This window comes from Indicator indicator, chromosome 5 (genome assembly GCF_027791375.1).
Source record: "Indicator indicator isolate 239-I01 chromosome 5, UM_Iind_1.1, whole genome shotgun sequence".
Taxonomy (NCBI): Eukaryota; Metazoa; Chordata; class Aves; order Piciformes; family Indicatoridae; genus Indicator; species Indicator indicator.
The window spans coordinates 6,836,802-6,854,861 of record NC_072014.1 but is presented as its reverse complement, the minus strand read 5'-3'; the positions used below and the strand labels follow the sequence as shown (position 1 = coordinate 6,854,861).

Genomic DNA, 18,060 nt, shown 5'->3' with positions numbered 1-18,060 from the left:
AGCTACAAATCACTGTGATGTTCAAAGGCTATGAAACAAACAAATTTTAATATGTACAAAACACTTATTCTTCCTTTCTACTTTTCTACTTTTGAAACATAAGCAACTAAAAGCAGCACCTTTTTCACAGTAAAAGCACGTCTGAGTACCTGCCAAAGTGTAATTCCATGAACACAAACTACTTAATCACACAAAATAGGCAGAAAAGGGAAGAAAGTTTAGTTGTCAATGAAGGAATTGAAACAATTTTCGGAAGATTAAAAAAAAAAAATCATACACTGGAGTAATGAAAATTTCCTTCCCTGAAAGAATATAATCAAAGCACACAGAACTTGGGCTAGAACTGGAAAGAAAATGATGGACTACACACATACGTTACCACCCCAGGAATGAACGATGCAGATCATATAAAGTTTGTTTTACGCAAGATAATCGTTAAGAAATTCCCAAAATACAGAAAGCAGCTAAGGAATACTGCAGACTACACTAAATTCTACTTAAGAATGTTCTATTATTTACCCATTTGTAAATAAGAAGCATTGCAATGGAACAACTGACCCCAAGGTTCCCACCAGGCAGCTGCTGGCTGGTATGTTGATGATGGATCTCAGGTACACAAAGAACTGGACAAGAAAATCAGTACTGGGAAGACTAGAGCTGCCCAAATGGCTTAGTAGTGAACGCTCCATAGTGTCTGTCAAGTAAATAGAGAGAGAACACAGATCAGAGGAAGCAAAGGAAAAACACCCCCTACATTAGAATAAGAACAAACTATCAGAGTAGAAAGAGGAGACTGTAAAGAGAACACAGAATGAAACACAAGACAAAGCATGTCATCTGCACCTTTTGATGCTAGTAAAATTAACATTAACAAATGTGGTTTTGCTAGAGTTTCAAGTACCCCTCTGAGAGGCAACAGACTGCTACAGCTCATGACCAGCCTCCTCTCTGTTTACATATATCAAGATAACTACAAGTTACATTTCTGAGACTAAGGTAACTTTCAACAAAACAGTTATTTACTCTCCCTCAGTCTCACTGCCTGGATAAACGAATAAAATACTTACCTGTAGAGAAAACGTTGTAAGGTTTAATTTGGTTTTGTTCCAGATGGAATGTAGTACAATAGCACACAGTACTAGAATAAAATTACTGTACTTACCCAAAAGTGACAACACCAAGACTTCCTCTTATAAAAAAATGTATATACCTGTACATGCATGTGTAGATAAAGTCATGTATATTTGTCTATTACATACATAGAACACAAGTTTTCCTTTATCACTTTTAACAAGAGGGAGAAATGGAGTGCTCCAAGTTCAGTTAAATTTACAGAACCTTCCCTACCAAAAGGCCAAGGGGTTGTCATGCACCATTATGATCTGAATGCATACACTCAGAATTACAAATACCCTAAATTGATTTGACACAGGAAGATTCTCCTCCTCCTTTTCAATATAATTACTGCCAATATAATGCAGAGTGCAAATGCTCAAGCAAAAACAATCTGAAATGTCTAAACAGCATTTTCTTAAGTAGAAAAATGCATTTTAAAGCTATCATAAAAAATATTGTGAAGAACAGAGCAGTGACACAAACCAAACGTGCAGAAATTCTGGAAACCATTATACATTTTTCCATCACTGATAAGTTCTTGTTGTTAGGAAACTCAGTTAATGAGGTTTTCAGAAAAAAAAAAAAAAAAAAGCAAGCATCAAGCCTTTCCAGACCACTTTCTGAAGAAGGAGTAAGCTTAAAAGAAGTACTATACAGTTCTGTATAGTGCCTTTAGGTTCCAAAAACTGGATTAAGGAAGACTGTCATTTTGTCAAATAAAACTGCTCTGTTGTGGGGACATCAGTGAAGATTACTAGGCAACATTGTTTGGTTTGTTTTAATTCCCCTTCTCCGTACTTTTTTCCTCCCCTTCCCCCCCATTTTTTTCTTTTATTTTATTCTTTTTGAAACTAAACGCCCAAGCTTAAATAAAGAGAATACCTCCTGGAACTGAAACAGCAGAACCAGTAGAAACGAAAAGAAGTTTCTGAATCCCTAAAAAAGCATCACCCAGCAGCCTTTGAAAACGAACATCAACCTTATGCATTTGTCCAGATATGGAATCACCTCTCATACTCCTGAACAATACATGCTATAATCCCCCAAAGAAAACATCTTCAAGTAGACATGAAGGATATTAGTTCAATAGCAACACATGATTAAGGGGAGGGAATCAGTATCTGAGTTAAACCTGCTCTTAAGATGCAAATTTGGATCTAAAAAACAATGAGCTGTAGTTAGAAGTTGGGGAAAGTTTTCTTCTAATTTTCATTTAAAGCTATTACAAATTTTATACCTCAAAGTCACATCAACAAAACGCTAGTTAAGTGGTAGAATACAGAAACATAAATGAGAATTGCCAGAACTGAAGCTTCCTTGGTTAACTGCTACATGGTTTATATGTTTATGTACCAAATTCTTTCTATGTGTCCACAACAACAGAACCACTAGCTATGAAATCTGTGATTTTCTTCTGCAATAAAGATTTCTGCACTTCTGTTTGCTCAACCCTTGTGACCTCACTGAATTATGACTGCAATGCATGCTCTTTCAAGCTGCATTTGAAAGCTGTAAGAAGTCTACAACTGCCAAAAATATCTGGATACTGGCTGTACCCATCCCACTCTCACCATCTGAGTTACAGCTCCTAGTGCTAAGCCTATGTTTATTTCTAATGCACTTCCTAAAGTGCTGGAGGCAAGTTGCAGATTACCTTCAAGGCAGGGTCATTACTTCAGGCATCTGCTCATCATGGCCACTACTTGGCAATTTGCAAGTAGTGTAGATATACTGCAGATATTGGGCTATTTTAACAAGACTACACCCAGCAGGCAGCAGATTCATGCAGCTGGAAAGCAGGTGGTAATGCCACAACCACTTGCTTAACACAGTCTGCTGTCAACATTCGGTCTTTTCTCCACTCACTGAGTGGTCAGCCACAGTGACAGAACACAGGCTGATCATCTTCATTACACATGGAATAGTTCAAAACTTCAAGTGAAATGTGAAAAAGGAAGAATTGTATTCCAAAGCTACTGATCAAAACTAAATGAAAATTAAAACCTGTCAAAACCTATTTGACATCTTGCAATGCAGAAAATTATTGTAATTCAGTAACTCTACCTGTGAATCTGCTTGAGACCTGAACAGTTTCAATTATGGGTAACAAGAGTTGTGAGAAAACTAGAAGAATGAGCAGTATAGTGAAGGAAGGGACAGGATTAACAATTTCACACTCACTTTCATCAAGGTTAAATCTGCATTGGTAACACAAGCCTTGTTTCCTCTGTCCTATCCCAAACTGCCTGAGTAGGTACAAGCATTTGTGCAGTTGCTTGACAAATCTGCTTAGGAACCAATCCAAGGTTATGTCAGACCTTTTTGGTGGTGGGAGGGGGGCTTCATCTTTAACTACAAGAGTTCTTTGACAAAAACTCTCACCCACACAGGAAATGGGTGGTGTGGAAAACGGAATGAATTGCTAGGTTATGCCAGCTTTGGCTGTGTGAAATCACTTCTAAAGCTATGAATAAACATAGAAAATTCTACATTAGGAGACGTAAGTAAGAGTCTGAATTTGCAGCTCATTTCTTATGCCACAGTAACCAAGAATGGTTTTACCACCCATGCACATACTCTGCTGTAAATTAACACATTATCACATCAGAGTTAATTACTTTGATACAAGGTAAGCCACGGTGCTGGTGTAATTACTGCATGCTCTGCCTTGTATCTTACTTCATACTATCTTGTTTGTATGGCCTTGGCCCTAGGAAAGATAAGTCAAGTTTCAAGATGAAAAAGCTTGTTTCTCTATCTTATACATTAAATGTGCACTTGGGATTAAATCTGCGACTACTATTGCCGTTTTCTTTCCAAGTGGTTTCATACAGTTAGAATACAAAATCCAGTCTGGCTATTTTACTGTTAAGTAAATTCCATTTTAAGTATTTCTTAACAACAACATAAAATCACTTGGGATTAGTATTCCCAAATTCATATTGATTTTGGTGATGTGTTGTTTTGTTTGGGGTTTTTTAATTGCAATACTTGTATTTTATTTTATTCTGGGACAACACAATGTCACAGCCCCCCCTACCGGAGATATTTAATAGATAGCTACACAACAGTCTGGGCAGAAAAAAAGACTCCTCAAAGAAATGTAAAATGAATTTAAATAAGACATGCAGAAGCCTACAACATGGCTTAGATTCACTGATATTTAGTCTGTGTGTCTTTCACAAAAGACTTAAGTGCTGTAATATGAAGTGCAACTACTGATACCTTTAGCCCATCAATATCAGGCAAAATCTAATTTAGACATCATTTTACCTTAACCTTAATTCAGGCAAAAGGGCCCTAGACTGGGAACTAAAAACCCCAGCAACTTGTTAGGAGACACTGAAAAATCACGTTGTAGAACAGCCACCCAAAATCAGAGTGCACAGGAGAAACACTCACAGGTTTTTCTGTGCTGTGTGTCCCAAAACCCCACATCTCTACATCCTGAGGTATTTATCTAAGGCTGCAAGTTAATTATCCAGAGTTAAAGATCCAGAGACAAAGACTTTTAACCATCATCTCAAAGAACTGAATGAGGTTCACCATCTTCTCTCCAAATATGTTTTTCAGCCTCAGCTTTGCATCTGAAGTTTTAAACTAATGAGTCATGGGTTTTGCTTCCCCAAGTTACATTTCCCAAGTAACACCTACAGCCTCTGTAACAAAGCCTTAAGAGAAGAAAAATCTGCTTCCCTGCAATATTTCTGTTTTCCTTATTTATTAGTTTATGTAAAAAGGATGTTTCCATCCTCACATCTCTTTATATACCCATTCTAGGAAAAGGACAGCAACACTACCACATCTGTTTTAATTATTTCAGTCTGATACTCACATGTGTAGGCATGGCCATAGCACTCTGGGCATGAGGCTGGTGAAGTGCTTGAACTCCAAGATCAGAATACAGCTGGTATAAAAAAACCCCAACCAAACAAAACAATAAATACCAAAAACGAGCAGAAGAGCTTGTTTCATACTCTGATGTTTTTGCAAATCTGATGAATTGCTAGCCCTTAAAACTTCCAACTATGGGCTCTATCTATACCTCTTAAAAAAAAAATAAATCAACATTTCAATATTTACATTTCTCTTATCCCTACTGCAACAAAGTTTAGTTTGCCTGAATCAGTGTCAAAAAATACTTTCCTTGATACAAGTAGCTGGCTTCTTTATCACAAATCCCTTTCACTCATCTCTAGATGAGTGAAACAGAGTTTACATATAATTCCAGCATTACTGCACTTACAAGAGACTACACACAAGTGCACAGGTATTTCTTTGCATTTTACACCACCTTAGCTTCCACACACTGCTTCTGTTAGCATCAATAAATCATGTACCTGTGAACTGAAAGCATGCTACACCCACATATCCCTTAACTAATGGCCAAAGTCTTGCATTTTTCAATACCTTTGTAGGGAAATTCAATTACTTGGGTAGACCAGGATTTTCCACCTCAGATGTTTGAAATACAAGGCTTAAAACTTCTCTTGCAGTAATAAAATATAACTAATCAAGTATTTTTATAAGATACTTGATTACTGTCCTAATTTACCATTTCTTTTGGCATCCCTGTTAATGAGTGAATTAAAGAGAAAAAGTACCAATTAATCACAATACCTTTTCAATGGGACAATAAGTTTTTCTGTAGCCAGCTATTCACATTCGAAATGTACAATTTCATAGAAATGGCCTTCTTGTAACATTGAGAATCTCCTAAGAACCATTAGCAATACTATTGATACAGAAGCAAAACAACCCCACATAGTTAATTAAAAAACAAGTCAACTGACTATTCCGAATTCATTCTGATTCTCAGAATATTTAGAAACAAACTTCTAGTCACGTAGAGAAAGAATTACTTCGGGAGGTTATAATGGCTTAGATAGACTCAGAGTTCTGAGGAGTCTGAGTCCCATTGTATCGGGGTGCTATTTTCAAACAAAACAGACTGATTAGTCTTTATTCGGCTGTCTTAGACCTGTGACCCTCTAACAGATTTCAGAGTCAAAGCCTCCTCCTAGAAAACAGGAAGAGATTCTCTAACTGGAGGACAACCAAAATGATTTAACAGTAGCAGCATAGGCATTGCGTAAAGTACAGGGAGCCACTGACAGGGGTCCTCTGAACCGCCTCTGCTTAACTAAAAGCTTTTGTTTCAGCTGCAGATTAACACTTCAATTTTAAGTCAGTGTTTTTATAGAGACACCTCAGGAGCTGCAGCTTCCACTAGGAGAGGAGGAGGTATAGATCCATTTTCCTGGGGAACTCCTATTGGCTGGTAAATTACTTCAGATGGTTGCACATACACCAATGAAGAAGAGACAGGAGACTGAAATAAAACAGATTCACAAGTTATACACTATAAATACCAAAGCTTATTGTACAATCTTGCTATACGTAAATGAAGATAAAGCTTTGAAACAGAATGTCAGATTCATCTTTGATAACCTAACAAAACTGAGGGGAAAAATGAGTAGTAAGATCAGGTTGTAGGCTAAAACAAAGATGTCCTTTCCTCACTTTCATGTATTTTTCAGATTTACATTTTGAAAAGCACTGTTAGAGAAATCCTAAAGTTTATTACATTGATGCTTACTCTCAAGATGATAGAAATACGATAGAGCATAATTATGTCTTACAAAAACATTACATGAAAAGAAAAAAAACAGGTATTTTTGTTTGAGGATAAATCCTACAATATTTCTGTAATTCAGCAGGCAGATGTCAAAGCAGCAGACTGACAGAGTGGAACTGACCACAACTGGACAATGCTGGCTGTTACTAAGGTAATTTAACAGTTTGTACAGTTCAAGCTTAACAGTCCTCAGCCTCAGACTCTTCAAACTCCTCACATATCAAGATTTCCATATTTCCACATGTGTTAAAGAGATCACAAAACCAAAAGTGTCTCTTCAAAACTACTACGTCAGCAGTTTCTGATTCTTCCTCCTATTTCGAGAGTCTGGGTCTGAATTCACCCTACTTGTGTGTCCAGATGCTTCTGCAGGAAACACTCCAGTGACACAGCAGTTAGTATCAGTTAATGAGCTAGTTAACACTCATCTCTACCAGGCACAACACAGCAGTTTTGACCTGCTTCTGAGAGCTTACTAGATAATTTAATCTTGCCAGAGGGGGAAAAAAAAAAAATCCATATTTCAGAGAGTATCTTTACAACAGATTTATTTGATGTTTCAATAATGACATTTTATGCTTTCTGCAACATCAGCAAGTGATGCTAAACTACAGCAGTTGTCAGTGACATGGGCAGTGGCACTGAGTGCACCCTTAGCAAGTTTCCCCAATGACACCAAGCTGTGTGATGTGCTGGACTTCACTTGAGGGCAGGGGATGTATCAAGAGCACTGTGGCCAGCAGGGAAAGAGAGGAGTCCACCCTTTGGCTCTGCTTGAATACTGCATCCAGTTCTGATGTCCCCAACATAACAAGTGCAGAAATTGTTGGGAGCAGCCTTCCAATACCTGAAGAGAATCTGCAGGAAGGCTGAAGAGGGACTTTTCGCAAGGGTACCTAGTGATAGGACAAGTGGAAATGTTTTTAAGCTGAGGGAGAATAGGTTTAGAAGGGATCTCAGAAAGAAGTTCTTCAGTGCCAGGCTCGTGAGACTCCGGAATAGATTGTGATGATGAAAAGTTGCAGATACCCCTTCCCTGGAGGTGTTCAAGGCCAGGATGGATGAGGCCTTGAGCAACCAAGTCTAGCCTAGCTGACAGGCATCCCTGCCCATGGCAGGGAGGTTGGAATAGATGATGCCTGAGGTGCCTACCCATCTAAGCCATTCTTTGATTCATTTATTCCAGCAGTGTGGTGAATGGTGGGAAATTCACTGTTAGATAAGCACATTGACCTTGGAACTAGATGCAAACTAATGGTAAAGCACTGCAAATAGGAACGTTCTTTACCTGTGCAACAGGCCACGGCCACTGACTTCCAAGACATTGCGTTGGTGCCTAAATTCAAACAAACAAAGGTATTACTGACATGATTAAGAATGCATACACACTGGAATTCCCAGCATACCTGAATCAAACCCTCTCAAATCTATAAATTTAAAAGGAGTATTATTTTCATTAAGCACCCAAATAATTCAGGCATATAGTTGTGTTTACTTCATTCAACCTCTGACTTGGGAATTCCCCATGCTTCTAAAAAACTGAAGCACTTAAGAATTTTGCCCAATGGAGGGAAACAGGAGATACAAAACGCAATTTATTTTCTGATGCACATTAGAAACACAGAAATACTGCATAAATTCAATAGTGGGCCATCAAGGTGGTCAGGGGACTGGACAGCAGACATGCCAGGATGCTGAGATAACTGGGATAAAGGTGGAAGAAGATAATTACTGCTGTCTACAGCTACCTAATCAAGGCAGGGGGTTGGGGAGGTGGGCATGGGTACAACTGATCTGGAACACTGAAAATTAACTATTTGTAGGAAAAGACTTTTTCTCCTTACAACAGTCAACCATCGGAAGAGGCTGTCCAGAAAGGGTGTGGAATCTCCCTCAGTGGAGATACTTACGATCCAATGGGAAAAGCTCCTAAGAAAGCTGATGTAACTAGCCCTGCTTTGAGTGGGAGTTTGGCCCACACAATAGAAGGATGGTACTAAGCCAGCTGTCCATCAACACCAAAGAAAATATTCATTGTTACCATATAGTTACACAGGCAAAGTAAGCTATATTCCAGTGTGACTAAATCCTTTACGGCAGTTCAAATGGTTTTTTACTATTCTGAACCATTTATTTCCTGAGAGGAAACAGACCTGAGACAGCGATGTCAACATAACCACACAGCTGGAAGACCACACTGGTGGTCTGAAACCCATTTTGTAATAGATACCTGATAATGGTATGTAGGAGACTGATACACTGGTTGGGCTACCATCACAGGAGAACTGGAAACAGAGCGTGACTTAAAAAGAAGAGAAATACAAGTCTTAATGCAGCAATGTCAGCAATTGTCACTCCTACTAAAAACAGTTCTGGAGCACCACAGTGCTAAGTCACCTTTCCTCCCCTTTGGAAAATGGATTTACCAAGTTTTAACTTATACTTGGACTCTTCAACACCACTATTTATAGGGGCCTATGTTACAGATGAAACAAAAACCTTTGGCATATTTACTTGAAAGTACCAGGCCATCACTAGCTAGACACTAAGGCATATCCATCACCCTGACCATAGGTACATTTTTGCAACCACTCAGAGCACTGACGTATTCCTACTACCTCCACAGCTTTCCAACCCCTGTTGTTCTGTGGTTCTGTTCGATTCCCTTTCCCACTCCCTAACTCGCACTAGTTCCAGCACTCATCTGGATCTGACAGTGAGTCAGTTTAGGGAGCTAAACCAACTAGAAACCTGCCCGGGTTTTGTGGGGACCCAGTTTAGGGTGAGAGAAACACCACTGAAAGAAAAGCATGGGCGGAAATAAACAGCCATAGTACAGGACAACATAGCACTGTGAACCTCTGAGTCTGATTAACTAGCATGTGCTACTCCCAACTCATGAAATTCCCACATTCCTAAAAATACTTAAGGAACCACTCTAAAATGATTTTAAACCATTCCACACCAAGTGAAAAACACTGAATGTAAAAACAAAATCTACTCTGTTGCAAATGCACAACACATGAAGAATTATCTATAATTTGATTAATGGTTTCTGTAACATCAAATTTGCAGGTCTTTTTTATTGTTTTTTCCCCTCCCTTAGCTTTTTCATCTTGGTACTTTCCTAATTAGAAAAACCATGGCTAGGTAAACAATCTGAAGCCCAAAGAGGCAGCACTATGTCTAACCAGAAAGACTGAACGCTGCTTGTTTGACACCATGTATGGGAGACAGACCACCAGGACAAAAGTTCAGTACTGGAACACAATAAAACCTGCTTTTTCTTCCCCCCCCTCCCCCCCCCCCCCAACCAGATAGGATTTATGCTCTTTGGAACTACAAAGTATCAGCTTCAACAAGGCTTTTTAAAACTAGGTGAACAGGTGTTTATGCTTATTCTCTGAAGGTGAGCAGGTACTGTGAGGCATTGCCCATGCCTCTTTTAGAACACCAAGCATATCAGAAGCTCAGTGATTAAAACAGAGGTTAAACACCAAGAAAAAGATTCTATACTGCCAAAAAAAAATTACTGCCCTTATCTCTGTTTTGGAAGAAGGTTTGGTTTTACTCATTAGTAATCGAGTTTTTCCCCGGTAGGTGAATGAATCTTCCACTCCCATACAGAGGTATGTGCAGCCTCTGTGAATGCTGCTTTTACAAAATTAGCAAGGATGCCTCCCCTGTGCCTTGTGCAAAACCCATCAATCTTGCAACCCTTCCCTTTGCAAAAAAACCTCCACCAAAACAACAAAAACACACAAAATAAACACCACCCCCCAAAAAAAACCCCAACCAAAAAACCCTGAAGTGATTGACAACCCTTTCCTGTACTTCCAAAGAAATTCTGCCCAGGTTCCCCAAGCCCTCTAAAGCAAGGTGAATTATCTTCCCCCTAAAAGAAGCACTATTATTGAGGAATACATGAATTACAGAGAACAACCCAACTGCACTTCTACGTTGTTGATCTAGTATTATGTTCTCTTTTCATCTACAGTTTAACAGTTTGCAGCCAAGAACAACCACTCATGGAGAAATAATAAATGGAGCCAACCAAGGGTCATAAGCACCTCAGTAAAACAAACTTCTCTTGGGGCTGGCCCATACTGATTCTGAGCTACCCTATCCAAGAGGTCACATCAAAGCAAGAGTTCCCTGCAGGAGAACAATAAACTTCAGTAGTATTTAAAAACACAAAATAAACAGACTAATAAAAGGAAGCCATTTAAAGATCAAACACAAGGCATAGCCAAAGAAACTGGAAGCAGCAAAAACTTGGAAACACTGCACTCATCCTTGCCCGTAAAAAGCACACACACAAAAATAAATGACTTACTGGCCATGACTGCGGAGAAGAAGTAGCTTCAGAGGTATGAAAATAAGCCATTCCATTATGGTAAATGTAAGGATATCCACTTGAAGTAGTTAGGTACATTGTACCAGCTTCTGTTATTACAGTAGAACCTGGAATTAGTATTTTAAAGTTTACTTACTTTTAAGTAAAACGTCATAAAAAGATGATTTCTGCTCTTCAGAGAAGCAAAAGCCTCAAAAGGAAAGGACATGGAGTTGTGTGCCTAGAGGCATCTCGGTTTCCTCTTCAACACAAAATCATGAAAGCAGATGGTGACAGGGTAAATAAGGGGTGCAGAAGATGGTATTTGCACAAAAATCACTCAGCACAGGCAACTCTTCCTGAACGTATTCTCACACAACAATAATATAGCACAAGACCAGGCATATCTTGGTTCCAAAAAGCTTACATTCACAAGGACAAGTATACAAATGCTGGTAAAAGTACATACGAGGACTCCGTATTTTCTGTTTTCTTATTGCTGGACCAATATTCAATTTCTTATCCTTATAATTAAGTTTTTTAGCCTAGAATTGAAGAAAAAAAGATATTACTTTCCACACATCTAGGCACCCAAGAAAGAAAATGAGAAGTAGGCATAGGCTGCACCCTTTCCTATTTCTTATTCACAACACAACTCAGCCCCCACCAAAGCTATGATAATAACTTTGACAGCCTAGCCTTAGACTTGCAGACAAAATTGATCTCTAGGAATTTCAAGTATTACTTATTCCTCAAAGAGCCTCTTGACTAACAACTGCTACCCATAATTGACAAAACTAATTTTGTGGTTTACTTCATGTATTTACTACTTTTCTAAAAGCACCTGCAGACAGCACTTCTAATAAGCTTTTCTAGTAAAACAAATTAAAAACTGTGAAGGATGGCTTTATAGTTCTTTAAAGCTCATATAGGCTAAGAAAGTAATGACTGTATGTCACAGTACTGTACACACTGTACTATGAACTGGCAACTCCCCTAGTTCCGGATTTCACTGTAAATCTGTCTTTGATCCCACTAAGCTGTCTTAACCATGCAGACCAAACTTAACAGATCTGTTTGCCAGCTTGCATCTGAAGTAGAAAAACAGCTAACCAGGGCTACTTAAGTGTCTAACATGAGAAGTAGTATTTCATTTAGGAGATAATCTTTACAGGTATTATCATTTACCTCCTGCAAAATCTTCTGTGCATCGTCTTGGGTTTCAAAAGTCACAAAGCCATACCTAAATCAAAGTCACAGAACATCTTCACATACATTGCATGATATCGCTTGATATAGAGTACAAGTGGTATTAAAAGGCAAAGCAGAAGGGGGGAGATCACTTGTAGAATAAAGATTGCATTAACTGTAATCTTAATTTAACACTCTTCTTGTAGCTTACGTCACAAAAAATTTCAGTAGGTGGTCATACGTTACTGTTTCTATACAACGAATGAGCAGCCCATGTAGAATGCAATGCTGTACTCTATTGTCCTTGCTACTCAGTGCAAGTTTTTAGTTCCTTCCTTTCTATGAAATGATTTTGAACTTCTCACTCATGGATGCCCAAGTTCAGACACAGAAAATGTTATTTATTATGCCATACTTCCTAGCACAGCTCCCACCTACTTCAGCAACAACTGTGGAAGCGTGGAACATTCACAAGCGCTACTCATTATACTGAGATCTCAAAAAAAAAAAGCAGTAGTGTTTATTTCTAATTTATTCTTGACATGACTAGCATTAGATGAGCTCTGTGGCAACCAACACTGAAGCACTCTCATGCTTCATAACACTGTCTTACACCACAGCTCTTCCAACTGCTGCAGCAAATCTTTCTGTGCAGAACTTATGCTATACCAAAACCCCTCAACTCATTCCTAGAAATATAGGCCATTGGATGTGGCAAAATTGTCTGATTTTACAATTAAAGTCTGTACTACAACACATGTAAAAAAACCCAAACCTGAGCCTCTCCCATCTCCAAAACAGCTTTCTGAATTTCAACAAATCTCTTAGCCATTTTGCTTGCACATTTCAGAAGATCCTAAGAAAGCATCCGTCAGTCAAAGCAGCAGATCAAAGCTTGCAGCACAACACCCGTTTTTTCTGAGCACTTCCATGCTTACTGAGTACAAAGGTCCAGTAAGTCTCTGACCATCTATTGATTTAAACCCATGCTACATGAATTTGGAAACACCTTGAAGTTGCAAGAACACAGAAACTCTTCTCCTAGCTTGGGACCTTACCTACAGACTGTTTTCCATAGTTATTAATAAACTAGTAAACATAATCATTCATACAACATGTAAGATTTTTAAATGACTTGAGGAGAAGCAGTGAAGCCTTTGCTTGGATTTCAACAGGGATCCCAACATCACTGCAAGTAATAGTGTTCCAGCATATCTACTGTGATATGTTGGCCATCACAACTGCACAGCAACTAGGTATTCTGGGGTTACTGTCTTACACAAACTACAAGTCTCAGGCATTTCTTGGAATTCAGTAAAAGCACAGGTCCCTTATTTTCTCCAACCTCCTTTGGATTCTAGCATTAACCTTACTGCTCTTAAGCTTTCTTGAGATTTGTTCCTTGGCACTTGTTGCTGACCCCCAATCCCTCTTCTACAATCTTGTCTCATCATCATATTTGACTGCTGTGTTCTTGTTCCACAACTTCACACCACTCCAGTTATTGTCAAGCACCCAACACAATCAGGTGTATCTCACCTCTTCCTTCACTCTTAAGACTCCTTTCCACACTGGCTTTCAGCAGTAGAAATAGATATGTTTAATAACCAAATTACCTTTTTAGGATTATCTATTTAAATTATTGTAATAACCTGAAAGAACTATTGATTTTGAGTTGCACACACCATCTTATAAAGTATGACTATATAGTTTTACAGTTCTGCAAATGACAAAGGCGTTTCACTGTAGATGTTGAAGGCAAGAAGAGATTTTTTGCATACCTGAAAAACACTGGACTCAATGACATAAAATGAGTAACATTCCAAACTATTAAAACTACAATCAAATTTACTATAGTCAGTCAGCTTTCTGCTGCATTTTCAAGTTCCATGACACGCTTATTCTACTATACCAACCCCTTTGATACTCCAGTTCTGTCATTTACTATCTTCACTTCTTTCACACTTCCATACTGGGTAAAAAACGTCCTCAGATCATTTTCATTAGTCTAGTACAGTAAACAAAGAGGGGAAGAAAAAGAAAAACACCAGTTGGTCTGCATAGTTATTCAGTGAGTATTTACCATATGAATTTTAAACAGTATAACTCTGGATAAACTCTTGAGGTTGCTATAAACTAATTATGACCTTGGATAGTAAGAGTGAAGGGCACCACCTACACAAACACAATTGTCCCACATTTTTTCCTACTGATTTTTATAAGGCTAGACATTCAGTGGTAAAGATAAAGGTGGGAGCAAATACCTTCAAATCAATTCCTCCTACAAAGATGCGATTTGGAGTAACTGTTCCGAACACCGGAGCACTGGTGAGATTGTTTAGTGGCACTGGTGACATAGTATTGAGGCATGAAGACAAAGATTCTATTGGCAGCTGATTTGTGGCCTGCTGATTGAAAGAAAACATTATGAGCTATAAGGTAAAAACAAAAAAAAACCTAATTTTTTTTGGGGAGGCACAGCAAATGCTGAACAACATTAATCAGATTTTATTCAGAATGCAACTCAAAGCATTTAAGCAATCTTAGTTTTAAGCAGTTCAGCAATTTAATGACTACATTACAGCCTGAAGTTTGACTTTCGGTATCTTTTCTGCTGCACAAATCTAATTCTAATTAATTCTAATTTCAGAGATTAATTTACAACTATTAAATGCCCCTTAGTTTAAGCTTATATATAAAGGGCCTTTTCAATTCAATCTGTGCTCTTACACATCTACAAAGCTCTGCTCACTGCAACAGCTTCTGGTTGATTTTCCAAGTGCCAAACACTCACAATTCCACCCCATTAAAAAAAAAAAAAAAAAAATTAAAAAAAAAAAAATCAATCCCATGACAACTGATGAGAACAGCACTTGTTAATTCAACACACTCCAGGCCCACAAACACGGTACAAGAGTGATCCACACAGGAATTTTCTTTGCAGAAAGACCACCAAAGCTCTTGCTCATGTAAAGGAACACAGTACAGTGGAAACTGCATGGAACCATTTTTTGGTGTCTGCCTGATGTTTTCACTTAACACCATGCTTACATCTGTGAGTTGTGAAATAATGTAAAACTGTATTTCATTGGAAATCCTATTCAGAAAAAATTAATATTACTTTACACTGCCAGCACTCACTTTGAGAGAGCAGCTTTAAAGCAGCCACACAGCACTGCAGTAAAGGCTTCAAGACCATGTTTGCTGCACGTTTCTTTCTCTGCATTAACTAATGGTTACCAAAACCAATCCTGGGCTACAGTGCCCTAAGGAAGGGGTACAAACTGAAAGACAAGCAGCTACCACAGACGACAATAGTGAAACAGAGTGGTAAAAACTAGAGGCAGTCAATCTAATGGTCTCAGCCTCCAACTTTTCCTTTGAAAGGGTTAAGAGAAGTTTGTTTTTTCTTACTATTTTGCAACCTTTGAAACTTGTAGTGAGAACGAAAAAACCACACACAAGGATATTTTGAATACAGAAAGTTACATAATTTATTATGGAGTAGTTCTGCTTCTTCTGGTATCAATACCTGTTAGCCTTTCAAAAACTGGAGGAGAAAATGAAGTGGCCTTAAACAGTTCTCCTGACAGAATTCCCCTCTCATTAACACTGTCTAGTTTATTTCCCAATTTTTACTCACAGAGCAGGATTTTCTTATTTCTGCCTTTAAGCATTCTTGGATAAAACCAAACCACATCGCTTTGGGAAAACGCACACAAAAATAATGAAGGCTGACAGTTCCAAATTTCATAAAACAGACACATCTAAGGCAAAGGATAAACCCAAGTCTTGATCTATTGAAAAAGACAGGATGCATTCCTCCTACTGGGAAGACTAATGTAGGGTAATGCCCAACCTGAAAAAAACCCCAACCTAATGCCTGCAGGCAATGAAAAATCGCAATCAATGCAAGTCCCACAGGCTTTAGAAGGAGGAATGTCTTCTGCCAAGAACAACTTTTGAAGGATGAGGAAACATGGCACTTTCTTCATCTCAGACACCAAGCACAATATTCTACTTCTATAATCGTTTAACAATTGCATACAGCACTAAAATATCTGTGTTTCACTATGAAGTAAAAATAAACACTTAACAACACAGCCAAAACATATTCCCTACCTCAAAGACCTTGCATTTCATTTTCTCCATACAAGTTTTAAGAGCGCTTTTATTAAAAAAAACAAACAAACCAACCCCAAAAAAACAAACCAAACCCCAAACAAACAAACCAAACCTCACAAACTTAGGGGAGGCCATCCCTGCCCATGACAGAGGGGCTGGAACTAAATGATCCTTGGGGTCCCCTCCAACCCTGACAACTCTGTGATTCTGTGAAATGGCAAACTGAACACATCACTTGTTAACTCACAATACAGTAAATCCCAACGAATTTGAAAACCTTATATGCTGTATTCCCATTCCTCTCCTTAAAACCAATGTGGCACTAAAAAACAGTATTAGAAGAATTACCTCTGAAGTGCTAACAGCATGTCACTTGCCTAACCAGGTGTTCCCACAGGATTTTTAACTCACACTCCAATCAACTCCAAGCACTGTACAGATAAGTATATTCGTCAATATTTTTAGTTATGTAGCGTCTTTGACAACTGCTTTTTATGAGGATTGATATATTTTCACTTTTATATTGAATGGATCCACAATCAGACCATCAAACGCTACAAAGGCCTAAATCCCACATTAATCCTCCGGACAGCTTCCGTTATTACAGTTCTTATCCATTCTGCAAGTTCAGAAACCAGACAGCACCCTTCCCCAGGTATCTGTCCCGCAGCACCCCCGAGGCAGGGGAGCTCTTTACCAGAGGGCGAAGGCAGCCCCGAGAAAATGGCGGCACCCCAAGGCCGCGGGGATAGGGCCGCAAGCGACGCCGCCAGAGAGGGACCCTTTGGCGGGAAGGCTACGCTTCCCCGCCCCGCGCCGCTCCCTGCCCTCTCGCCAGAGCGGCCCCCAGGCCCCCGGGAAGCGGCCTCGGCACCCGCCAGACTCCTCACCGCACCATCGGGCTCCATCTCTCCGTCGTCGCCGCCGCCGCCACGGCCTCAGTCCTAGCACGTTGCCGGCACGCGTCGAGTTCCTCGGGCCAGCCCCGTGCCCGGCCGACAAGCAGCGGTACAGCGGAGAGGGGAGACGCGGGCTGGGGATAGGGCTGCTGACGGGAGGGAGGCCGAGGAAGGACGGAGCAGCCCTTCCTCGTCCCGGCGACGGCTGGCCTTGCACTTGCCAACACCTGTCAATGCTTTCCTTGTGGAAATCGCCTCCTTGAGGGATCCCTGCGGCGATCTGGCAACCGGGGTACCCCTTTCCCTTCCCGGACTGTCGCCGGCGCTGGCCCCACCTCAGGGCCCCGCCGGTATAGCTTCTTTCCCCTCCCCGCAGGGATCGTGTCACTGGCGAGCCCCCACACAACAGCGCCCCGAGCACACTTCAGGTTAGCCACACTGAGGCCACGGAGGGAGAAGCGAAGCTATGAAACCCCAGGCAGCCCAGGAACCAGCTTCCAGGCCTGTCCTCACCGCCCGGAAAAGCAGGTAACAAACCTCAGCAGGGTTTTTAGGGTGAATAGGGGAAACAGGGTAATGCATTTCACCTGGCTTCCCCGTGAGGCCGTTCTCTGGGTCAGATTCTACACACCACACTTGATGGAGGCTGAAACGCAGTTTAGATTTTGCATCTGTCAGGATGAAGTGAAAATCCGTGCTTCAACTCACAGAGACTCAAATAACCAGGCTGCCCTCAAAATGACTGAGCAACAGTA

The 18,060-nt window shown here is 39.8% G+C and overlaps 1 protein-coding gene across 1 annotated transcript; it reads right to left on the bottom strand.

The window, feature by feature from the left end:
* Positions 1-3,796: 3,796 nt before the first annotated feature.
* On the bottom strand, positions 3,797-17,314 carry BOLL (boule homolog, RNA binding protein). Its single transcript, XM_054380910.1, has 11 exons — positions 17,297-17,314; positions 14,546-14,689; positions 14,198-14,289; positions 12,279-12,333; positions 11,530-11,635; positions 11,091-11,218; positions 8,985-9,056; positions 8,043-8,090; positions 6,326-6,448; positions 4,952-5,023; positions 3,797-3,826 (listed from the first exon to the last, which is right to left on the bottom strand). The coding sequence occupies exons 1-11, from the start codon at positions 17,312-17,314 to the stop codon at positions 3,797-3,799; spliced, it is 888 nt and encodes a 295-aa protein (XP_054236885.1).
* Between the last annotated feature and the right edge of the window lie 746 nt (positions 17,315-18,060).